At 40.9% G+C, this 26,219-nt stretch overlaps 2 protein-coding genes across 2 annotated transcripts; one reads left to right on the forward strand and one right to left on the reverse strand.

Moving 5' to 3' along the window:
* Positions 1-1,147: 1,147 nt before the first annotated feature.
* LOC119723600 (metabotropic glutamate receptor 3-like) lies at positions 1,148-20,664 on the reverse strand. Its single transcript, XM_038194332.1, has 16 exons — positions 19,886-20,664; positions 18,424-18,544; positions 16,607-16,932; positions 14,597-14,793; positions 13,679-13,902; positions 12,440-12,585; positions 11,623-11,815; positions 10,673-10,871; positions 9,561-9,819; positions 8,722-8,884; positions 8,050-8,170; positions 7,195-7,426; positions 4,737-4,969; positions 3,893-4,058; positions 2,907-3,013; positions 1,148-1,947 (listed from the first exon to the last, which is right to left on the reverse strand). The coding sequence occupies exons 1-16, from the start codon at positions 20,378-20,380 to the stop codon at positions 1,839-1,841; spliced, it is 3,291 nt and encodes a 1,096-aa protein (XP_038050260.1). The 5' UTR covers positions 20,381-20,664; the 3' UTR covers positions 1,148-1,838.
* Positions 20,665-20,798: 134 nt separating this feature from the next.
* LOC119723601 (ragulator complex protein LAMTOR4-like) lies at positions 20,799-25,211 on the forward strand. Its single transcript, XM_038194333.1, has 5 exons — positions 20,799-20,949; positions 22,254-22,337; positions 23,301-23,418; positions 24,475-24,641; positions 25,054-25,211. Exons 1-4 carry the CDS (start codon positions 20,947-20,949, stop codon positions 24,570-24,572), a joined length of 303 nt encoding a protein of 100 aa, XP_038050261.1. The 5' UTR covers positions 20,799-20,946; the 3' UTR covers positions 24,573-24,641; positions 25,054-25,211.
* Positions 25,212-26,219: the final 1,008 nt, after the last annotated feature.

Genomic DNA, 26,219 nt, shown 5'->3' on the forward strand with positions numbered 1-26,219 from the left:
GTAGTTTTGTTCTTTAATGTTTGCAAACGTTCTATAAGGCCCCCCAAAAAAAGTATGTGGCTTCTGGTATGGAGCTTACCCAAAAAGTGGTGCGGCGACGCGGCTTTTTTTTTTTTTTACCTGATTTTTTTGCTTCAAATGTCGGCTGATGACTGCAAATGGTGCCCGACTAAACTTAGTGCAAATATATGGGAGTCCAGAGAGGCCACATAAAGCTTATTCTCGACCATAACCCAATCTAAAAACACGTTAAAATTGTGCAGCAGCAGGATTCCAGTCAAACCAGTGAGTTTGGCGGTTTTGAGACATCAACTTTCATTGAAAAAAAACCTTTTTCATTTTGCCGACGCGCATGGCTACGGCGACGCGCGCGCATACCAGAAACCGGAGACTTTTGGGGGGGGGGCCTAAATACCTTTAAATTAAGTGTTACAAATACACATTCAACATTTAATATAGAAATACACATTCAGCTTAAAGGCAACTGTGACACAGAGTGTTAAATTTAGTTAACAATTTGTCAATCTTCACGTGGATAAAAATAAATATCTTCGTTATCTTTGTCGATCCAAAATAAAATCTTCCCCAACCTAACTTCGTAAAACGAAACAATAAATAGTAAATATAAAAAATAAATAATATAACTCTTTAACAATTTAAGATATCTCCATTATCAATCAAACATTAAATGTGCGATACATTCGGAATCTTACACTGTTTCGTTATTTCAACCTCCAAGAGTTCTATAATCAATGACGATTTATAACAACTTTAATGCACATGTAAGGCCAAAAAAAAAAATATTCGGTCTCTGGTCAGACCAAAGTTCCGGAATTGACGCGGCGACGCGGCTTTTTTTTTTTTTTTTCTTCAAGCTTGGATTGTACAGACAAGGTGGGGTACTATTTTGCTTTTTTGGTATCCTCATGTACATTGGTGTCCTTCATCATTTGCTTTGGCGCTCTCGATCATTTGCCGTGGTGCAATTTCCCATTCCTTGGTGCTCTCTGGTAAAAAAAAAATGAGGAGGTGCGGCAATAGAGGGCGCTGTTGGAGCTACCGCGGAACATTTTGGAAAAAAAAAAAGATTGACGCGCATGATTAAAATCGACGCGCGCGCTGACCAGAGACCGAGTTTTTTTTTTTGTGGCCTAATCCGCAAACATTTAAATAGATACAAACAAATGTACTGCTTCATATTGAATAAAAATCTTCAACATCACAAAAACTTCATTTGGCAACACCTCTATTCTAAAAACCTGATTCCCATCAATGGCGGCATGGGTAGCTAGTGGGTAAAGCCCTCGCCTCTCACTACTGTGGCCCTGGTTCGAATCCCGGCTCGGACCATAATGTGAGTAGAGTTGTTCGTTGGTTCTCTCCTGTGCCACAAGGTTTTTCTCCGGGGCCCTCCGGTTTTCCTTCCTCCACAAAAAACCAACAATTTTGATCTCTGGCTGTGCTCCGTGGTCAGACATGGGTCGTACGGCGGCAGCCTAAGGTGCCTTTACATGCCATCGGCTTGACCACGTTGTAGCCGCGATGCTTTGGTCGTCAATTTGTAACCAAGAAAACTAGGCCGATTAATGTACAGTAAGAATATAATAATTTATATATATTATCAGAGAGGTACACGCAAAGACACGATAAATAAATTTTACCATTCTACATAAATGTGTACGAATTTTTTTTCAAAACTCATGAAACATCAACAATTTCAAGAAATTTGATCAAAAATGACATGAGGCACATTTTTTTTTTTACATAGTACATTTCATTGATATTCATGTTACAAACTCATGCATAATTCATGAGAGGAACTGCATCTCATGAATTATTCAAACAGAGGTGGTGCATGTACTAATATCACTCGAGCTACCGGTGCCTTCATTGTTGACAGAGGTCTCGTTCACAGCGCCCTCTGGAGACACATCTGGATCTTTTATTCTAGGAGAAATAAAATACCAACAAAAACACAGTAATAAAAAAAAAACATTTCGAACTCTTCAATCATAACATATGTTGGGCGTTCTGGCAAAATGAGACAGAACTGGGCAGAAGTTCGAAATGAGGGTTTGCGGGTATTAGGAAAGAGGATACAATTCTGCTTACAATACTATTGGTTTAGCTTTGTTTGATCTGCAGTAAACTCCGGCTAAGTCGGCACTCTCCGGACTTTGTGACGACTTACGCTAATGCCGACATCTGCAGTACGTCGTCATTTTGCCGACTTACATGAATGGCCTTTTTGCACACATGATTCATTGCATTAATTGGCTTCGATTTACCCTGGTTTATCTCCGTAATGCGCGAGTTGAATCCAGCAAATTAATCCTCGAATTGTATCATCACGTTTGGGGTATTGATAGTGGCGACCACATTTACAGAACAGTATGTACGTGCACGGTTCTGAATTAAACGCGTGCTGTTGACTGCATCTAGGCATTGGCTTCATCATTCAGTAAGACAATCCCCAAAATGGACAGAGCGCATGCGTACAGACGAGAGGGGGTACTGATATTGATATGCTCACACGATGCATGCAGTACTTGGAAACCCTTTGGCTTGGCTGTGCAGCGACACCGATGCAGCGATCACGAGTCGTGCCAATCCACTTTTCACTCGACACTTCTTGCCAACCGCAGTACAGGAAGTCGATGCCAATGCGTGATGTTTTGAACGCTGACTTACACAAAGGAATTTGTTATGCTGTTATGCTTTTCATGGAAAGGGGACCACGAGTAACATGAAGACTTGAGCGAAATGGCGACTTATAAAAGGTGACTTACAAAATAAAAAACTCAATGGAAATGCATTAAAGACTATCGGGACTCTAGTCAGACGGCCGACTTGAGCGATGTGATGAGTTGTACGATGTCGACTGATCCGGAGTTTACAGTACTTACATGATGTTTTTCCACTGTTGGCACTCGTGCGACAGCTGCTCGACTTGTTGGTTGAGCTTGTCGCGTTCGGCCGAGACGGAAGCCAACTTGGCAACCAGCTCAGCAACCTGACATGAATTCAATAAAAGTAAAAACTAAACTCAGTTAAATTGGGAACATTTTTTCCTCAAGACAGATTCAAAGTAAGGGTGTTATTAGATAGAAATACCAATACAAAGCATTTCATGATCAAGTGTGAATATTAATTTTAGGGATCAATATTTTCCATCCCCACCAACTGCGAAAGACGTGAATGGCAAATCCATGTCATTATTTGAAATATTTATTCATTTACACCTTCATTTATCCAGCGTAAACCGAAACAGCGAAAAGCTAGTTTTCATTAAGGCCCTGCATTAAATAAACTAATAATATGCATTTTACAAAATCGAAGGTTTAAAAAGGAAAAAGAAGGAAAAAACTATGACATGATATGCACTTAACGCAAATAAAAAACAAAATCTAAGAAAAGATAAAAGAAAAAGAAAATATCTGAATTTTTTAAACATTACCTTTTTTCTGGCACACTTTATTATAATTATGTATATTTACAATAATGTGTTTATTTATAAATCGCATGTATCCATCAGTATTGGTGCTCAAGGCGCTACATTATTATTACCCTGCTCATTGGGCCCATGAAACATTCAAATACCATCTCAGCTCCCTGGGGAGTATACGGCTCGATGCTGCCGTTTCGGCGCAAAGCGGCTAAATGCAATCACAATAACCATCTCTGCCCTCACAGGTACCCATTTACTCCTGGGTGGGGAGAAGCAATGAGTGACAAAGTGCCTTGCCCAAGGGCACACATAACCCCAGGCTGGACTCGAACCCACAACCCGCAGAATTATAACCGCAGACCACGAATTCAATGCTCCAGACCACGAGGCCACGGGGCTCCACTTTATGACACAACAGGCTCCTTCAAAACGTCTTGACCATACCTTGAGAGTGTTGTCACCGTCTTCATTATCCGTCCACTCTTCGTCTTGACATCTCAGCGCTCTATCGATATCCTCGTCCTTCATTCCTTCTGATATGAGAAGACGTCTCAGATTCGCCTTCTCAAGACGGACAGCCTCATCGAGCTGCTCTAGTTCCTCATCTTGCCTGAAAGAAGAAACGGCCGACAAGTTTGAATTCGATGATGAAGTGATGCAAAGCTAAGAAGTCCGAAAAGATGCGCACATACCGAGAAACAATACACTTAAAGAGCTCATGCAATGACATTTTTTTTTAATGCAATCCTTGAAAATGCACCACGTTTTACCATTTTCAAGGGTATTTTGTGTGTCTTTTTGGTTTTTATGCTAATGAAAATTTACGTATTCATGAGCAAAAGTGTGATGCCATTTCAGGCAAAAACCTCAATGTTGCAGCTATTTCAGCACCAAAAGCTGTCAGGATTACTCTTGCTGTCGCACATTTTCTTTCCTTTGGTTATTCGCTGTTGTGTCAGTACGAGGCAGTATGCAAATGAGCAAACATTTTCTCACAACTGTTTTCAATGACCACATTTTTGGGTTCACAATTTGAACAGGAAACCCCTAAACTGAACAGTGTCTTCCTGAAATGACATCACGGCAACAGCGCCCTCAGTTGTCTGGAAAAGCATGGAACATTTGAAATGCCTAAAGAAGTGCACTTTTCAATCAAATTAACCCAAAAAAGGATGTCAAATAGTTTTCATATATTTAAGAGCAGTAGAAAGTTGCACAAAATGTGTCCCTAAGAAAAATTCGTCTCATGGATCCCTTAAAAATCATTTTTTCTGCTCCAACAACGTACATCTTCTGCAAGTTCAGCATCTCTTGATAGCTCTCATTGGCCTTAGCAACCGCATCGTCCCTCTCCATCACCGCATCCTTCAGTTCCTCCTCCAACTTCTCAAGTTCCTCCAGGAATCTCTGCTCCTCGTCTTCGCTGCTGACCTGCGACGTGCTGTCTCTGTCTCCGTCCGAGCTGTGACTGGACGCAGGGCTCGGATCACTGACAATGGGCGTCAAGGACGCACGACCATTCTGTTGGATCAAGACAACATGGTTCTTATGCTGTTAAAGCCAGAGTCCATCATTTGCAGCTATCCAAAAAGTAACTGGCATAATTATTGTTGAAAAACATACCTGGTCGAAAGATAGCAAGGGGACTAAACTCCCTGTGAAATTATTCTTTCTGGCAAGCTGTCATTTTGAAGAAATCAACAAAAGAAGGCCTTTCCAACTGTGCGTCTTAAGAAGCACTGTTGGAAATTTCCATTACTAGTTCGTTTTTTTATTCGGCAAAGCGCGCCCAAGCGTTGACATGACGCACACGCGTGCGCAGTTGCTATAACTCGTCGGATCGGTGCGTGACATCGCGTAGCAGCAATCGGCTCAGTGAGAACGTGTCTCGAACACTGAATTCAGGCCCAATTCAAAAACATGATTCAGCAACTTTTGATTTGAAATAGAGATCCTAGAACGTTGTTTTTCTCGATATATATATACAGCTGAAGCTGAGCTGAAACTTCATCAGGTTAGTTGTTCAGTACCCTTCTTTAGATTTTGAGCACTTTTGTAGCTTCAAACGAACAAAATGCACAAATTACAAATGATGGACTATACCTTTAAAGCTATAGTCCATCATTTGTAATTAGTGCATTTTGTTCGTTTGAAGCAACAAAAGTGTTCAAAATCCAATGAAGGATACTGAGCAACTAACCTGATCAAGTTTCAGCTAAGCTTCAGCTGTACATTCCGAGAAAAGCAGCATTCTAAGATCTCACTTTCAAATCAAAAGTTACTGAATCATGTTTTGAATTGCAGCTATACGCGGCGTCGCGCACTGATCCGACGAATTATAACAACCGCGCGCGCGTGTGCGTCGTTCCAATACTTGTGCGCGCTGTGCTGAATAACAAAACGAAGTACTAATTTAAATTTTCCTACGGTGCTTCTTAAGAATCACCGTTGGAAATGCCTTCTTTTGTTGATTACTTCAAAATGACAGCTTCCCAGAAAGAATAATTTCACAGGGAGTTTAGTTCCCTTACTATCTTTCAACCAAGTTTGTTTTTCAACAGTAATTACGCCAGTTACTTTTCGGATGGCTGCAAATGATGGACTATAGCTTTAATTGTCACTGAGAACACTAACATGTGACATACTCTTTGGATTCACCACAAAATGATGAATACGAAATAATGTTGTGCATCGGGTCGGGTTGACCAGGCCAAACTGACCCAAAACATTATACGTGTACAATGTAGATGTAAACTGAATCCGAACCAAAACTGATTTGAATTCCCCAAATCTGACCCGACCCAGCAAAATTTCAAGCAAAAACCGACTCGAACTGACCCGAGACGCAACTGTGTCCTTTCGGTGTGCCTGAACTTACCTGCGTCATTTGAAAATCATTGTCTCACAGTAAAGAATCCTACTTTATGGTACAGTGAAGACACATTACGTTACTACGTTATCGACTGTGCGTGATAGACCGCAAACCACAAGCACGTTCGCGCAGTGGGCTGTCGTTGGACTAGTCTGGCTACCTCCTGAAGATGATCAGAGCATACTGATCGAAACGTCGAGTTTCACAACAACCGGTTCTTTCCAGAACCACATACCCATCGTCTCAAACCATCACTAGTTGACACTACCGCCAGGCAAAGTTTTAAATCTCATTCACTACAAATTTAATTTATATTGCTCTTCTGCTATTCTCCAATATTAAAGAGGTTGTGGAATGCTCGAAGACATTTCCGTCATTTTTTGGGTATATGTAGCCTAAGGTGTGATGACATAAAAACGACTATTGTTTCTGGCATGAAATGAATACAAAAGGTACTTTTGAGAGCTGTTTTTCAGGTCCTGTTTCGACCCGAACGTGCAATTTGTGTAAAAGTCGTCGTTGGGGGCAGCAAACAAAACATAGTAAATCGTGACGTAATAAACAGGACTCCCTATGCAGCATAGTATAAACGTGTCCCGTTTATTACGTCACGATTTTTCTGATTTTACGAAGAACCCGACGACTGTTGATTTCAATTATGCGCTCGCCGACCAACAAATTACTCGATGAATGTCAGTTTTGTAAACATATAAACGCACATTACAAAAGAATAAAAAATATAAAAAAAACAAAACGACTTTTAGCATTCCACAACCTCTTTAATCCAATGAAAATAAAGAATTCCCTTATCTGAGAACTCTCAATTGGAAATTTTTTTTGTAATCTTGACCTAATCTAAGGAGTTTTTTTATACCTTCTTGTCGACAATGCTACTGACAGACTTGATGTTCACGCCGGTGCCCGAGGAGCTCTTGAGTTTCAACGTAGACTGCCGAACGTTCAGCTCCGGTCTCGCGATCACGATCCACATCTTGGGTGCAAACATACAGATCAGACCCGACGTACCGCTCGCGATGAACGCAGTGCTACAGATGATGGAGTTAGCGATGCCGGTGGTTGCGAAGTAACAAACGAGGAAAACGAACCTACAAGACACAATATAAGACACAGAAGAAAAGAGACGGCAACTTGACTTTTCATGTTTAGTCCAAATCCTCACCATTTTGATGAAGTTGTGAAACCGTCTAAAACTGAGATTTGAAGCAATCTGAGATTTTTGGATATTCTTTCATTTTATATCTTCTACATGATGACCAAATTTTGAGACACAAAATTCCGCCATTCGTTATTTACGCTTATTACACAAAGCAATAAATGTGCAACAAACTCAGATTTTTGTTCGACGAAGTGACGAATACGTAGCCTCACTGGTTTTACACATGTCCTATTTTTATTTTTATGTAGACTCCACAATTTACGTTTGGACGAAGCAACAAATCCCTGTTTGATATTTCCCGAATCTGTATCCTGACTTTGGGCGTGATCCCTGGCAGCATGGAAAATGGGTTTATGGCTTCTGACTAGCGCCCCTTGAACAAAGATACTGACGAATTGGGAAAACCGCCAACATAGGGCTAGATAGCTCAGTTGGTAGAGCACCGGAACGGTAATCCGGAAGTCGCAGGTTCAAACCCCGCGCCAGTCAAATTTCAAACTTTTCAAACTTTTCAAAAAATGAAAATATCAAGAGAAATCAAGCTGAGCCTACCATATCAGGCAGCACGTCAGCATGGCAAAGCATATTCCTCGGGAATCGTTGAATTGGCCCGGTAGCTTGCGGGTCCTGAATGCCTTGTACAGACACAGGGTAGCTAAGACCGCATTGAAACCTGCACAGAAACAAGTTCAATACATCAACATCAGGTACAGTATGTTTGGCTGGATATGAATCTAGTTTTAAGAGCACTATCTCAAACCGAGGGGTTTCCACCTCTGTGGGCCTGGTTGAAGTATGATCTAGTTTTACCAAGCGATTTCGCTTCAGTGCCTACTCAACTCTGTGGATTTTTCGAGATAATTGATTAAAGATTTTTTTTTCATCATCTTCCCTCCACAGGTCAAACCCCAATAATTATTATATTCCAAATTAAAAAAAAAATGTAGCACCAGAAAATAATGACTGGAAAGCCAATTTCATAAGCTACTTTTGGATGAGAAAGACTCAACTGTTTGTCTGAGTCAGGTTGGCGCAGTGGTTACTGTCTTTGCCTTCGACTACTATGGCCGGGGTTCGATTCCTGCCCAGACCACATGTGGATTTGGGTTTTCAGTCCCTGCCTGATTCCGTGGGTTTTCCCCTAGAATATTCTTCTGGGTTGTTCATCACCAGAGAGAAATTAAGTAGATAAATAAATATAAAAATACAAATAATTTGACTCACCCACAGCCACTGCGGGGCCCAAGACCGAATTATAGTTGCACTGTAGCAACGTGACCTCGGGGTCACTCGTATCCTTGACAACGACCCCTGGCTCCAACTGTAACCAGACGACCTGGATAGCGATCTGAATAACCACGATGCCCAGAGCAAACAGCAGCTGATACTGTGGAGGAAAATGGCAAAGTTCACAGGAAAAACTATCATGGATTTGAAGATGTTGTTTCCTATCGCAAACTGAAATTCATACTTAATGGTAATATACAACATATCCAAACATCAAAAAACAAAACTAACAAACTGTTATGAAAAACGTTACTTGACTGTAAGTGAATAGTCTCAAGCATCCTGTGAAATCATGGCACCTGGTGTGCTGTCGCCAAGAAAACTGGAATTTTTTGTAGCAATTTCCAACGATGGTCTGCTGACCATCGTCGGAAAAAAATCTGACCTTTTTTTTCAAATACTGCCCACACTTTACCTAATTTAGTTAGTCCACATTTTGTTTGCAATCGGTTTCACATCCATGAACGGGTGCAAGCCAGCTCGTTTGGTTCCCTGACCGGACAATTCCCCAATGTCTATAAATTGCTCCATTTCGCCTGGAGTAGGGTCAGGGAACCAGACTACAACAACAGCATTTTTTCAAGGTTTTTCTAGCATCTATGAGCTCAAAACTTTAAACATATCATAACAATATTTATAATAAAGTACTAACCCCCAAATCAATCCATTTCTGAAAATTACAGCACAAGCAAATGTTGTATGTTACCTTTAAGAGGCAGAGAACAAATTTTAAGTCAATTTGTTGATTCGTTCGCAACTGACTTGACTTTACCGACCTGGATATTGAGGAACATCGAGGGCGCTCCGTCAGACAGCTTACGATTGAAGATTCTGGAGATGCGGTTGGTCTTCGTCAGAAGCGCCCCCACGTACACCGCGAAACTGATGCCCACCATCACGATCTTGGCGTTGCAGATCTCGTCCGTCGGCATGGCAATAAAGAGGAACGTGGAGGCGTAACTCATCGCTATGCCGACCAGGAGAAGGTAGCTCAGCTCGGTGCTGGTGGCTTTGATGGTTGCCGAATTACGGTGTCTACAGAAATAGTGAGAGATATTCGAAATGTTTGAAATACCTTCAAGAAACTTTATTGGAATGAAAACAAATCAATTCAACCTTTAATAAAGTAGATTTTATCATTTGTCATTTGTGCATTTGTTTCGTTTAAAGCAACAAAAGTGTTCAAAATCTAAAGAAAGGTGCTTAACAACTATAACCAGATGAAGTTTTAGCTCGTTGAATGCTGTACATTCCGGGGAAAAAAAGATATTCTAGGAGTCTAAGTTGCCGAGTCACGTTTTGAATTGCGCCCGAAATCAGCTTCCGGAACACGTCCTTATTCAGCCGATTGCAGCTATGCAATGTCACACACTGAACCGACGAATTATAGCAACCGCGTGTGCGTCATGTCAACGCTTGCGCACCCCTATTCTTGGTTCTTGGTTGGTTCTCCTCCTAAATACTCCACGTGGGAGTTTATACAGGAGGCCAGAAACACCGGGGCAAACCCCTTCTCTTTAGCGATAAGTGTTTACTGGGTTCTTTTACGTGCATTTATGCAACACACGGGACCTACGGCTTAACATCCCATCCGAAGGACGAAGCAATAATGGTTAAGTGCCTTGCTTAAGAGCACAAGTGTCCGCCGGCAGGCTCGAACTCACGCCACTGTTGCCTCTGAAACACCAGAACATGAGTCCGGTGCTCTTAACCGCTAGGCCACGACACTCCACATGACACTGAGGAGGTAGCACTCTAGTAATCTAATATAGCTCTATGGTTTTGCCCAGCCTACTATTCTCTAAAGGTTTATACTCAAATAGCGTAAGAGATTTTTGTATTTGGGCGGGGGTAAACGGTAGTGGGGGGGGGGTGGTAGGGGCAATACCTGATGTAGACGGCCAACGTGAAGCCAGTCGCCAGTAGACCAAGAACCGTCAGTATGACGAGTACGATAGCCACAGCGTTATCCCACTCCAAGTACACGATGGGATTCACGAGGCACGACGTCTGATTCTCATTGGTTCGTTCACCGTCGCGGCAGACCGTACACTGCAAGGAATTCTGGGCCACGCTGATGCTGCCAGCTAAACAGAAACAACGAACCACAAAAGTGTGATTAAAACATTTTTTGTATTTATACAAAACTGTGTATTTACAGAAATTGAGATATATCTACATGTATTCAAATTGTACACCTTAAATTAAATGAAATCATTAATACAATTTTGGTTTTGTCGTCACCTGAAATTTTGCAACTTTACGTTATCCAGGAGAGTGTAAAAACTTAAACGGGATCCAAATAAGGACTAGCGTAAGCAAACAAATCAAAGCCGCACCGTAAAAAGTGCACGTGCGTCCTCAATTGTCAATCAGCAGACTTGTCACAGTGGTTTAAGAAATCATCACGCAGGCCTTATCGTCTTAAATCAACTTAAACTTTACTGGGCAATTAACAGGCTTTATTCAGGGGATGTGCAGGTCTGATATTAATTAAAAATACAAAAAGTTCAGGCCATCGTAGAAACCACTGCCCGCCTACCACAATAACAGAGAGTCCACCTCTGCTCCCTCAGTGCGCACATGTCTCTATTCACAGGCATCGTATGGGGAATAAGTCAAATTACTGTCGGATTTTTTTATATCAATGTCAAACGCAAGCATTAAACAACACAAAAGACGGGACAGTTCGGGAAGGTTAGTGAGCAATCTCTATTCCGTTCGGGAAAAGAAACAAGTCCTGCCATAATCCAACGTCTGGTCCTACAATCAATGTAAAACACCTAACCGTCACACACACACAGTGACAGACCCCGAGCCACACACAATGATACATACCCTCACACCGATGGCATTCCCAGCAGCACTTGGGCGTTTGTAACGTAATGAAATGTCCCGCGGGGCAATCCTCTGAGCATCTCGACAATGGGGGCGCTCTACCGGTCTGCCACTCGACCTCCTGCCAATTACTAAATTTAGAAATCGGATCCCAATCTGCGACTTTGACGAAGGAACATTCGTCGCCATGACACTGCAGATGTAAAAAAAAAATGAGAACAAAAAAAAGAAAAAACTTCTCAGGATTTTGTTTTGCGAAAATCAAACAATCATTAAAGGTATATACAGCATTTGCTTTTGCTGCAATTTTCAGAAATGGATGGATTTGGGGATAGTGTTTTTGTAGCAAATATTGTTACACTGAACTGTTTAAAGTTTTGTGTTCATAATATGCTGGGAAAAAACAAGAAAAAAATGTTCTTGCAGTCTGGTTTCCTGACCCTACTTCTGACCTTACTTAATGCAGATGTTGAGGAATTGTCAGGTCAGAGAACCAGACTAGTTGGCTTGCACCCATTTACGGATGTGTAACCGATCATTTTTCTTCTTCCAACGATTGGAAATTGATGCAAAAATTCCACTTTTCTTGAAAACGACGGCACACCAAGCGCCATGATTTCACAGGATGCTTGAGACTATTATTCACTTACAGTCAAGTAAGGTATTTCATAATAATTTGGCAATTTTGCTTTTGATGTTTGCAAATGTAAAATTATTACCTTCAACAGAAAATAATGGATCCGTCAAAATACTGTAAAACCAATAGATGGATTTTGGCAGATTTCAGGAAGTGGGCGTTAACAGAAGAAAGTCTCACCTGGAGATTGTAGATATCATACTGGCCAATGGGATCGCCGTTCTCGTCAAACATGAAGTTGGAGTTGGTCAACCCGCTGAAGTTGACTCTCTTCACGTAATCCAGGTAGACCTCCAGATCCAGGGTCTGGGTACCATTCAGACAATCTGTCGACAGCGTAATTATCAAGAGGAGGATTACAGTAAGTTTAATGCAGTCCACACTAACCCTAACTCCCTAGGCCTTTTTGCTAGGATGTAGCCTCAATCCTGCAAAATCCTCCAATTGGCCTCATGGAAAAATAGCATATAGCCTCAATCCTGCAAATTCCTCCGTTATTTCTTGAATATGGTCCATGAAGGGATGACCACTGCCTGAATCCTGCAAAATCCTCCGGCTATGTCTGTCAATAGGCTGAGGCAGAGGCAGTGACATCCTGGAGCAGTGCGGAGGATGTCAAGTATAATCAAGGACTAAATTTATGCACGGCTGAGCATAAACAACACAAGGTCCGGCCCAAGACCTTGACACAGTGCGTACTCCGAAATCAGCAACGCACTTTTGCCATGTAACCTCAATCCTGCAAATTCCTCCAATTTGCAAAAAGGATTTTGGAGGATTCAGGGCGGTTAGGGCTAAACATGCTCGAAAAGTTAAAGGAAACATGCAGTGGGAATTCAGCTCATCTTGTTTTTATGCACATTACTATGTGTTGCAACAATACATACAAGATCTTAATACTTGTTTTCATTGGAAGTGACAAGAAAGTGGTAATTTTTCAATTATTGGCAAATCCTTTCATCACTACATGTAAGAGGGCGCTATTTTGCTTTTGTCACACAAGGTACTCCTTGTCAAAAGTGCATATGAACCGTACAAAAATTAGTCCTTCAAATTACCCACCAAAAAGTTTTGAAGAAATACTGGCCACTACTATTGTCAGTACGTAGCGCGTATCGCATATGCTTACAACCATTGCGCGAGACTATAAACTTGCCAAAAGAAGGATCAGCGTTCAGCGCCGAATGTTCATTATTGCGTGCGACTGACTATAGTCCTAGGAAAAGTCTAGGGAAAAAAATAAAGAAAAAGTGAAACGGCTACTACAGGATTCCCAAGATGTTAGTGCGAGCAGGCGCGCTGGTCTAATCATGCCGTTAGATGACGCACTACGGCCAAATGAACGTGCAACAATAAGCACGATCCACTATCGATCACTAGCATCTTGGGCCAAAACTACCCCCACCCACTTGAATTCACCATCGCACTGTGTTAGCATGTTATGCAGTCCGTATCCCAATGCGTATACGGCATCAATCACAAAGCTAGCTGCTGCGTCCTCCTGGTCCGCAAACGTCTCGTTTCCCATGCATTGCTCGCGTTGCGTGTCCGTCGGATCAAACGAGCAATCGCGAAGCTCCCCCAAGGTCAGCTGATACCAAGGATTGCGATGGTTGGAATAAGGATCCAGGCGAGATAAATACCTGCGACGGAAAACAGTGAAGATTTATTAATTAGAACCCTAACCTTTTAAGTAGCCAAGTCTGTCACAAGCCAATTTCGTCCTAAACTTACTTTCCATTTTCGTTTTGCCATTTGTAAGGGTATTTTGGTACCTTTTTGGTTTTTATGCTAATGCCAATTTACATATTCATGGCAAATGTGTGATGTCATTTCACGCAGAAACCTCAATGTTACAGCTATTTCAGCACCAAAAGATGCCAGAATTGTGGACATTTCCCGTCGTGAATCATCTTTTCTTTAGTAATTCGTTGTTGCGTCAGTACATGGTAGTAAGCCAATGAGCAAACTTTTCTCACAAATGTTTTTAATGAGCACATTTTTGGGTTCACAATTTGAACAGAAAACCACTAAATTGAACAAAGTCTTCCTGAAATGACATCACGGCAGCAGAGTCCCCATTTGTCAAGAAAAGCATGGATTTTTTTTTTTAAATGTTTATTTTTTTAAATGTTTATAGAAGTTCACTTTTCAAAATGTGCTCATTAAAAACATTTGTGTGTGTTCACTTCACCAAAAAAGGATGTCAAACAGTTTTCTTACATTTAAGAGGAGCAGAAAGTTGCACAAAATGTGTTCCTAAAAAAAACTTCATTTCATGAACCCTTTAAACTTTAAGCAATTCGCCAAATGCGCATCCATGCTCATCAACTTTACCTCTTGAAGTTCTCGTCGGGTCTTGACTTGGGTATGATTCCCAGCATGCCCCGGACTAGCGACTTCACGTTCTGAACGACTTGATCTGATTGGCCCCAGGAGTCGCTGGCAATCCACGTGCGATTGGTGAATCCGCTGGCTTGGGCCTGTGCCAATATGCGGCCTATGCCTTGCTTGCCGCAAAACGTGAAGATTACCTGGTTTAAAGGGAATGTACATCATTGGCTTTTGCTGTAATTTTCAGAAATGAACTATTTGAGGGGTTAGTATAATATATCAAATATTGTTTAACTGACATGTTTGAAGTTTTGTGTTCGAAAATGCTGGAAAAATCAAGAAAAACAACAATGTTTAAGTAGTCTGGTTCCCTGACTCCACTTAAGATAAAATGGATCAATTTATAAATGTCGGAAAATTGTAAGGTAAGGGAACCAGTCTAGCTGGCCTGCACCCGTTCATAAACATGTAACCAATAGCAAACAACATTTGGAATGAAAAAAATTGTAAAGTAGGAGCAGTAGTTGAAAAATAAATAGGTTTTTCCAACGGTGGTCGGCCGACCACCGTTGGAAATGTATACAAAAATACCATTTTCTTGAAAATGACTTGACACCAGGTGCCATAATTTTACAGGATGCTTAAGACTGTCATTTACCAACATCCTAGTAAGGTATTTCGTAAAAACTTGGTTGTTTTATTCTTCGATGTTCGCAAATGTTGTATTTTTCCTTTAAATAGAAATCGAAAAATGAAGAAGAAAAACACGATTGTCTAAACTAGCGAAAAGTTTTAAGGGGAAAAACCATGTAACGTGACACTCTTTGAAATAACTAAGAGTTTAAATAGATAAGAGCTGTTCTGAGAAGGACCCTCTATATGTAGGTATTAAAGGGACATTACGACCTGAAATAACTAAAAATGTTTTGGCATGTTTACTTATCTTATTTCAAAGGTCTGGTTGAAAGGAAACTAACCTAATGTTACACTGTTCCTGAAAAAAGTCGAAAAATCCCGGTTTATTTATGAGGCGGCGGACATTTTGTGGCATACGCATGATTCATATTTTCAGCTGTGACCATTCAATGTACGGTACACGTTGTGTGTGCGACACATAATACGCACAGTACCAATGCACAAATGTTGTTTCTCGTACGTCCGCAGAATGCGATGCACGGTGCAGCTGGATTCACAACTACCACCCGACAGCTCGAATTTTGAGAGTCAAAATTTTGATCCCCCGAAATTCATTCTCGCAAGAATAACACAAAAACGCTCAGTTTTTTAAAGGATGGTTGCGTGGACGTTCATATCCTAGTTTGTGGAAATCACAAGTTGTTAAGTTGACAAATTTCAGCACGGTCAAAACAGGGCTGTAGATTCTAAAAGCTGCAGGTTTGAATCCAACTACAGTCCAATTTAATTGAAGCTCATGTTTTAATTTGTTGTGTCTTTAAGTCCAATTTATATCCATCTGTTTCTGGTACAATATTTAGTATCAAACCACAAGTCAAAAGTTACTGAAAACATTTGAATGTCTGTGTATCGCTCGCTGTTACGATTCAAAACAATAAAAGGTATTTCGGTCAAACACCTTTATTACAACATCCTCTTTGCCAAAGTGGAGGAATTTGGAGGACTGAGGTTACATGGCAAAAGTGCGTTACTGATTTCATAGGATGCACTTTGTCAAGGTCTTGGGCCGGACTTGTGTTGTTTTTGCTCAACCATGCATAAATATAGGCCTGGACAATGCTTGAAATCCTCCGTACTGCTCCAGGATGTCACTGGCCAAGCCTCAACATATTGACAGTCACTGCCGCAGGATTTTGCAGGATTCAGGCAGTGGTCACCCCTCCACGGACCATATTCAAGAAATAATGGAGGAATTTGCAGGATTGAGGCTATATGCTATTTTTTCCATTAGGCCAATTGGAGGATTTTGCAGGGTTAAGGCTACATCCTAGCAAAGAGGCCTAGAAAGTTAGGGTTAATTTTGTTTTTTTCTGTTACCGAGATCTTTTCGTCCCGTGACAGTTGCTGGATGATATCTATCACGGCGTCGTCGGGACTATCGCTGTTCAAACCCAGAGTGTGCGTGACGCAGACGTTCCTCGCTTGCAGAAGATCGCTCAGTAGCTCCACCCCCGGCGTGCCGTAGTTGTCAATTGTGTAGATGATTGCGACATAATTCCAGCCCATGGTCTCAGCGAGGTCGGCCATCACCTCGGCTTGGTTGACGTCCGAGGCGATGGTTCGTAAGAAGTAGGGGTACAGCTTCTTGTTGCTAAGCACTCGACTGGAGGCCGAGTAGCTCACTTGAGGAACCTTGAACAAACCTGAAAAAATTAAATTAGAGTCAAGGGTGTTTTTTTATCATTCCGAAATGACTTTTTCAACCTACAGCAAACTTCTTTTAATTCTAATGATATATTTTTCTTGTAATTTTTGAACGCGGTTTTGCGTGTTCACTGCGCATTGTGGTGATGACCATCTTTATTTTCGTGTTACAAAACAAATCAGGCCAACTTTCCTCGCTCTGTAGGCCAAACAAAAAATACTTCTGCTTCCAATTACATGGCATTCGAAAATGGGGTAGGTAGGTAGGGAATTTTTTTTTTTGGCCATTTTTGTGTGTGTACAATCATATGGAGGCGTCTGTATGTAGTCAAGGGTAAAACTTTTATTCATTGATGGTTTTGGGTGTTTTTTCCCTCATTTTCCCCCAAAAAACTGGGGTAGGGGCTGTCAAAACAGAGTAGGTAGGGAAACCCGAAGCAGAACTATTGTTTTTTTTTAGATTTGAAGGTTTGCATGGTGGAAAGATACTAAGACAAGATAAGTTTGCGGCAGCACCGTGTGAAAAGAGATTTTTTCACATGGTGCTACCGCAAACTTATCTTATTTTTTTTGTTTGCCTTAGCTGACAAAATACTCAAAAATGTTCATGAGGCAAAGACAAGGTCCTCAGTATTTCATCAGCCAAGTTTGAAGTCTCAATGCAGTTTTAAAGGAGACTTTTCTTCAACATTTTGCACCACAGAGTAAAGCTAAGTGATTTCAATTTGAAGCCTAAGAGTAGACTGATACGTCCAGCTTTTTGAAAAGATTTAGTCTGGTGGCATGACTATAGAACATGTGTTATAATAGAGACTAGGTACCAGCTGTTTCTTTTGACACAGTTTCATTGATGCAGTACTAAAGGGGTGTTGGACTGGTTGTTTCATGCGCCAGTCTATTTTCTTGTGTTGCATGTTTTTTTATACTATCTTGAGTTTTGGGATATCATACACAGTACTGAGATTTGAGAGTCCAAAATGTTCAGACTAGGCCTAGTCCGAAAAGTTGGGACTCTCAATACTGTGTATGAGAGTCCCAAAGCTTAAGGTATTGAAAACATGCAAAACAAGAAAATAGACTGGCACCTAAAACAACCAGTCCAACACAGCTTCAGTACTGCACCAATCAACCATGCCAAAAGAATTCAAGAAACATGTGGCGTGAAGCGGGAACTAGTCTCAATGAATTTACTACACATTTGTCCATAGTCAAGCCATCAGACTATTGACACTGAATGAAGAGGTCAGTCTTTTCAAATAGTTGGACCATGGTTGGACATGTACCAGTCTAGTATTTACTTTTAGCCCCATTTTGAAATCACTTGACTTCCCTCTCATGTGCAAAATATCGAAGAAAAGTCTCCTTTACAAATTGATTTGAGTCTGCAAACTTGGTTGGTGAAACACTGAGGACATTTTCTTTGCCTCAGTGGACTTTTTGGACGTTTCGGAGCACTCCAGAGCCCTGTCTGGACTAGGCCTACTACTTACCCAGCAGGTTGGCGACATCAGTTGATGTCGCACTTGACCCAGTTCCAACCACTCCGATTGTCTGCGGTTCATCGCTTGAACAAGATTCTCCATCATTCACTGATATGAAATTAAGAGCTTCCTAAATACAAAACAAAAACAAAATCAAAACATTTCAATTAAAAGTTAAAACTGTTGTCGACTAAATTTCAAACAGTCAATGGTTAAATCAGTTCTTAAGCCCATTTTCAACTGTTCTATTTCTCCACAAGGAAAGTTGTCATCCATTCCTTCATGAAAACATAAAGAGCGAAGTCAGTGTAAAAACATAAGTGATAAATATTGATAAATTCTGTATCTGTATGGCTACGTTGCAGAAACCTATTCAGGCATTAACGCAACGGAGTATAGGTACTCAAGGCGCTGGGAGTTATGTCTATTATTAGAGACAGGTGTATGAAGTACAGGAGAGTACGAGACCCATTATGTAGCACCTTATAAAGGTTTACAAGGTGTTGCGGCGCATTAAGCAGCCACTGCCAGAAACACCTGGGCGAACCTCTTCTCTTAGCGACAAGAGTTACTGGGTTCTTTAACGTGCATTACACAACACACGGGACCTACGGCTTTACGTCCCATCTGAAGGACAGAGCAATAGTGATAAAGTGCCTTGCTCAAGAGCACAAGCACCATGTTCCCACGGTCAGGATTCAAACTAATGTACCATGGCACACGATTCGAACACCATAACCATTGGACCACAGCACCTCACAAATACTTCAAGAAGTGTTTACAATGAAGGTGATTAACAGTGATGATGATTATATAGATGATTTCATAATGGCATTGCTGACAAAATAACAATGACAATGGAGCATAAGGCCCAGTAAAACAAATAAACCAGTGGTTATCATTACAGCAGCCGTAACAGGAATTTCAACTGCTATCGTTACGGCATGGCAGTCAATTGTCTGGTTCCCTGAGCTAGTAATCAACGTCAGAATCTTTGGCTGTTAGAACCAGACTATCGACCGAATGGTTCTTTGTTTTCTTTTCAAAAAAATCCTCCAAAGCCACTGATTATAAAGAACAAAATGAAATCTAATTAAATTAAAAAAAAAAAGATTTGGTTAAAAACATTAAAGTAAAGAAAATAATAAAAGAAAAGAAAAAAAAAACAACAACAACCAATTGCACAGCGCAGCGCGGGTTCGATTCCAGAACCTTTGGCATTAAATAGTAGTTGAAGTTACATTTAACCAATCGAGCTACAGAAGCACTACGCCCCAACTATCGCATCGGTCCCAACTATAGTTGGGACAGTCCCAACTATAGTTGGGACCGATACCAGAGTTGGGGCGTAACAGTAACATAGATTCACAATGGTGTTTTTGCAATGCTGTAAGTAACGATAGCATTAGCAGTTGAAAATTTTGTTACTGCTGCCAAAGCGACAGCCACTACGTAAATTGTAATGAATTACTGTCAACGCCTGGTTCGGATTGGAGCAATCGTTTCGGATTTCAAAGCCCAGCTTCACATCCGGCAGTATATCGGTGTTATTATTGAGAACATCCACGGCGTACATCATGGCCTCCATTCTTAATCCAGTCTTGTGAAGAACTTTCGAGCAAGGATTGCCTTCGTCGTCCGGCAACAGCACGGCAAACATTCCCCCTAAGACGACGTCTCCTCTCTGAAGGGCGACCACATCACTTGGCCCGCCATCACCAGCAATGTCCATGGGGAAATTGGCAGCACTTCTTCGTTGTCTGAAATGCGAATGCATGGAACTAGGATTCAGTGTGCTGTTCAGCATGTTCAGTGCTTGTCCATTCTCCTCCGTAAACATCAAGAGTGCTGCCCGATTTTCTAGTCCAAATTTCTCCTTCTGGGATGTGCACAAGTGACAAAGAGTGCAGACTAAATAAACCAACAAAAATATCTGTAGATCAGAAAGTGCCATAATGAAACTCATTGAAAGAAAGCCTGAAATTGTGGGGAAAAAAAACTAAATCTTCCCCACCACATGATCGACTTGTTCCTGTCAATTTTGTACTAAAAAAAAACATGAATAATAATGAGTGTTGCACCCAGACGTCATCCGCAAAAAAATAATATGCATTTAGAAGGCACACATGGGAACCATTCTGCACGAGTATTGATAGTAGGCGAAACGTAACAAATATAATTTACTAAAATATTGAAGATTCAGATGGATGTAGAATTTCTCAGATCTCCGTTGGAACATTCGTGCACATTTATGTTCCGTTCTTGAGCATTTTTTTCCACTGACGTTTCACTTGAAAACAGTTTTCGTTAAACGACACAACATATAAGCAGACACAACATTTGCTACGGATGAGCGTTGTGTTTTAGGCTCTCCATCAAAACTAGTTTGCCACAGAAGTCATGTTGATGTTGATGTTGCAAGTGCAGACTTTCGAAGTTTCGTCCGATTTCATCAATTTTGTTCGTGGCATACTTCTGTAAACTTGAATCTTTGGAAGCAGCAAGCCTGTCGAAAGTGTCTCTTATATAAGAATGGTAATTATTCATGGTTATATTTTTTTAGTGCGTGCAGAAAACCTCAAGCATATCCTTGATAGCAGTTCACTGACATTGCACTCCATGGTTCACAACACACATCTACATGACATAACACAGGCCAAGTAAAAAAAATAACGAAGTGGCTATCGTTACGGCAGTCGTTGTTTAGCGCCCTCTACGATACTTTTTTGATACGCACGCAGGTATATAATTATTTGTTTCCCCACGTTTAAGCGAGCAGTGCGACAGCTCAGTCGATAGAGGGTAGGATATTGCACCGCGAGGTTGTGGGTTCGCATCTCAGTTTTGCACTCGAATTTTTTTTCCTTTACTAACCTGAGGCTTTGGAGGATTTTTTTTTAAAGGGAAATAAAGTCCGAATTTCATAACGTTCAAATTCACTGTTTTCCTTCTAATTTTATATTTTCTTGTCATGTTTTTATAAAAGTTGCAGTACTACCGTAACGATAGAAAATGGGAAATGCGTTAGGCGAAGTAAAAAAGACCCCAAGTTTCTCGTCCCCGCCCGCTTCCTTTTTGGAGGCCGCCTGGATTTTTTTATTATTTTTATTTTTGAAAAATGTAGTAGAAAAACACCGAAAAAGTCTACAAATTCATCGGAAAATAAATACCAATACCAATACTACTCTAAATGACACTGTAAATATGTTCAGTTCTCTTGTCCAAACTTGTCTTTCATCTTTAAAAGTGTCTTTGAACAGTGGAACACCAACGGTTGCAGGAAAAAAAGGCGGTAATCTTGAAAAAAATATAAAATAAACAATAAAAAGCCCCGCTTCCTCCCTTTTTTCAAAAACCCCGGACGAGAAACTATTTTTTTTTTTTTACTCGGCCTTACGGCTGCCGTATCAATAGCCACTGCGTTTGTAATTTGTGCATTTTGTTCGTTTCAAGCAACAAAAGTGCTCAAAATCTTAAGAAGGGTACTGGACAACTAACCTGATGAAGTTTCAGCTCAGCTTCAGCTGTTTATCCCGGGAAAAACAGCATAGTACCACGGAGAGATAATATTGACTATCCACCCGAGCTAAACCATGTTTTGGGTTTTTTTTTGGTTTTTACTATACCTCGTATATTTTCATAAAAACTTCAGTTAAAGTTACGCATATATATTTAGTTTTCTTGGCAAAATGTTGTGCGTGTTGGCCCACCGTTTCATGCATACAAACAGCTGATAGCGCAGCGCCATCGACCGATTATGCTGCTCCACCGATCGTGCCCAAAACAACATGACTGTTTGGTACAGTTAGTGCTTCATGTAATTATTTCTTTTCATGCAGAGTGGGCCAGGACCTCATAATCTAGACAGGGTACCAGACCAAGATGGCTACCTTATCATCAATGGAGATGGAGCAGTAATGGCGGTGAGTTTAATTGGTGGTTTCTTGTATTTTGAGGAAACAGTTGCAACAAAAGTCGTGATAAGCTTTTGGCCACTATTTGTTTGAAATTTCACTTGACAAGCATGCAACATGCTTGTAAAAACAAAAACAAAAAAACCCACGTTCTGTTGCAGGAATAAAAGTATGTATGATACTTTAATTAGAGAAAAAATCCACAACTAAACAGCCTTAGTAGCGCCAGTTGACAAAGACACTGAGACGGTGTCGCAAGCTTCTGCTACGAACTCTTCAACTAGAGTCCCCAAAAAAGTTACCTTGCCATTGATTTAACTAAGGCCAAAAAAAAAGTCTCCGGTTTCTGGTATGCGCGCGCGTCGCCGTAGCCATGCGCGTCGGCAAAATGAAAAAGTTTTTTTTTTCAATGAAAGATGATGTCTCAAAACCGCCAAACTCACTGGTTTGACTGGAATCCTGCTGCTGCACAATTTTAACGTGTTTTTAGATGGGGTTATGATCGGGAATAAGCTTTATGTGGCCTCTCTGGTCTCCCATAATATTTGCACTAAGTTTAGTCGGGCACCATTTGCAGTCATCAGCCGACATTTGAAGCAAAAAAAACAGGTAAAAAAAAAAAAAAAAGCCGCGTCGCTGCACCGCTTTTTGGGCAAGCTCCATACCAGAAACCGGAGACTTTTTTTTTTTGGCCTAAACTAACATTAAGAAATATTTAGATACATTTTGGCAATCGTAAATATTGCAGCGACGTAGCTTTGGATGTCATCGCGACATCTTCGTTTAGCGTTGCGAATTAAACCTGAATGAAGATGTCGTGATGACATCGAAAGCTACGACACTGCAATATTTCTGATTCCAAAAGGGTATTTAAATACTTTGTATCAACGTGATGGAATCCAGTATCAGTATACATGCTGCTAAACTAATAATGTCTGTTTGTTTGTTTGTTTTTTTTATTTTTCTCCTCAGTCTTCTGGTGATCTGGAGAATGACGAGAGAGTAGCTGGTATCTTGATGAACATGGTCCGTCTTGCGAGTAGAATCAAAATAAACCCGGACAAACCTGAAACATTCAAGAGATTATCAGGTAGACTATTTGTTACCATTAAACGGGCATTATGGCCTGAAATCTCCAAAAATTGCATGGTTTGGATTGTTTACTTATCCTTTTTCATAAGGTCTGGTTGAAAGGAACTTACCTAATGTCTTACCGTTCCCGAGAAAAGACGAAAACATCCCGTTGTTTTGCTTCGGACACGGTGGACATTCTGTGGCATACGCATACGTATTTCCAGGCGTGTCTATTCATTGTATGGGTACACGTTGCGTGCGTGTGTGTGTGACACATAATACGCTCAGCACCAATACGCAAAATGTCGTTTCTCACACGTCCGCAATATGCAGTTCACAACTAGCACTCAACAGCTCAAGTTTTGAAGGTCAAAATTTCAAAACACCCCTTTTTTAAAGGATGGCCCAAGTGGTTTTTCAAGTCCCGTATTGTGATTGCTGTATCTTTTGAACAAAACATCCTACGTAAAAAGCATTTGGAAGACCAATTATTCTACTCAGCAATACACTAGGCCAAAAAAAAAAAGTCTCCGGTTTCTGGTATGCGCGCGCGTCGCCGTAGCCATGCGCGTCGGCAAAATGGAAAAGTTTTTTTTTCAATGAAAGATGATGTCTCAAAACCGCCAAACTCACTCGTTTGACTGGAATCCTGCTGCTGCACAATTTTAACGTGTTTTTAGATTGGGTTATGGTCGAGAATAAGCTTTATGTGGCCTCTCTGGACTCCCATATATTTGCACTAAGATTAGTCGGGCACCATTTGCAGTCATCAGCCGACATTTGAAGCAAAAAAATCAGGTAAAAAAAAAAAAAAAGCCGCGTCGCCGCACCACTTTTTGGGCAAGCTCCATACCAGAAACCGGAGACTTTTTTTTTTTTGCCTTGGCCATGATTTTGAATCTTACCCCCACTTTTCTGAAAACCTACCCGATTCGACTTTTTGTGGGACAAGCTATACAATGTTCTGTTTTTTTGTCTCATTTTAAGGTAATGTTATATGTGCTTTTTTTACAATTTGATCATCGTGCATTGTGATTATGTTTGATAGTTTTTCTTGCCGTTTGTATTTCAGTTGTTTTCGATGACTTCATGTATGTAGCCACCATTTCCAGCAGCAAGGTTTATGTGAGTAAACGACGCCACAACCCACAGGAGCCTGTGTTGGCATAGTGCAACATGTTCTGTCTTAGACTTCACCAGTTGACAGATTTGTATATACATGTAAATGAACAGCGTACTTTAACCCCAACTCCCTAGGCCTTTTTGCTAGGATGTAGCCTCAATCCTGCAAAATCCTCCAATTGGCCTCATGGAAAAATAGCATATAGCCTCAATCCTGCAAATTCCTCCGCTATTTCTTGAATATGGTCCATGGAGGGGTGACCACTGCCTGAATCCTGCAAAATCTTCCGGCTATGACTGTCAATAGGCTGAGGCAGAGGCAGTGACATCCTGGAGCAGTGCGGAGGATGTCAAGTATAATCAAGGGCTAAATTTATGCACGGCTGAGCATAAACAACACAAGGTCCGGCCCAAGACCTTGACACAGTGCGTACTCCGAAATCAGCAACGCACTTTTGCCATGTAACCTCAATCCTGCAAATTCCTCCAATTTGCAAAAAAGATTTTGGAGGATTCAGGGCGGTTAGGGATAAGGCATCACAGATGCTACTGACAGGTCGGAAGACAACATCTCTCTGTTTTTCTCCTTTGACAAGTGATGTTGTTGTTGTTGTAGTTTTGCTATTTTTGTTCAGATAAAAAAGAATTCTATATTCTTCAAAATTCAACATGGTAGAGTAAAACAAGTGACATTATTATTTGTACTTCAATAAATTAAGCACATCGGGTCCTTATGTGAAGACAAACTGACTGGGTGTTACATTTCTCGATCCATAATTTCACATCAAAAAATGGACTTTGTATTTTGGGAGGATTTTAGGGGATGTATGTACGTGCATTGATTTATGTGCAAAACAGTGAACAGCAGTGATAAGTTTTTCATCCATAAATACATCTAGACTTTATTCAGATAATGAAAGGTTTGCGGAAACACCATGTGCGAATAATTTCTCAACTAAGAGAATGGTTCTGAAAAGAACCAGAGGTATAAACTCGACGGTCAGAGCATACTGACCGGAACGTCGAGTTTATACCTCTGGTTCTTTTCAGAACCATTCTCTTAGTTGAGAAATTATTCGCACATGGTGTTTCCGCAAACCTTTCATTATGTAGTATCTCCACCATGCAAAGCCTCGAATCTTACTTAGACTTTATTCGTTGGAACTATAAACAGCCGGGTAAGACACATCGCATAATTTGGCCAACTACATACGCACTAGCTCCACCGTCTACCTTGACGAGTTCCAGCTAGTTTTGGAAATCATACATTTTTTTGTACAAGATGGAGACCAATAGTATTGCAGTTGCCAAATGTTTCTACATTGCGTAGTGGTGGGATTTAAATCCAGATTTTTAAAAATCGGTTTGAATTTCACTATTCAGTTTTGATTTTGGAAACCGGATATGCAAAACCAACTTTACAAAAAAGTCCTCCTTTTCTTGGGGACAAAGGCTAAAGAAAACAACTAAAACATCCTCCAGTTTGCTTTATGGTCTCTGACTGTAACTGCATTCACTTGCCAGTGGTCTTCTTGGTACACGAATACCCTGCCCATTCGAATTATCAGAGAGTTCCCACCAATTTTGTCGACATTACAGCTCTGTAGTGTTTTGTAAAGGCCCAGTGGGTCATTGAATCCTGCAAACTTTACCCAATCATTGGGAGGGCATTGCATGCGACGCCTCACTCCTCAC

Source organism: Patiria miniata, unplaced genomic scaffold, assembly GCF_015706575.1.
Source record: "Patiria miniata isolate m_02_andy unplaced genomic scaffold, ASM1570657v1 HiC_scaffold_17, whole genome shotgun sequence".
Classification (NCBI taxonomy): domain Eukaryota; kingdom Metazoa; phylum Echinodermata; class Asteroidea; order Valvatida; family Asterinidae; genus Patiria; species Patiria miniata.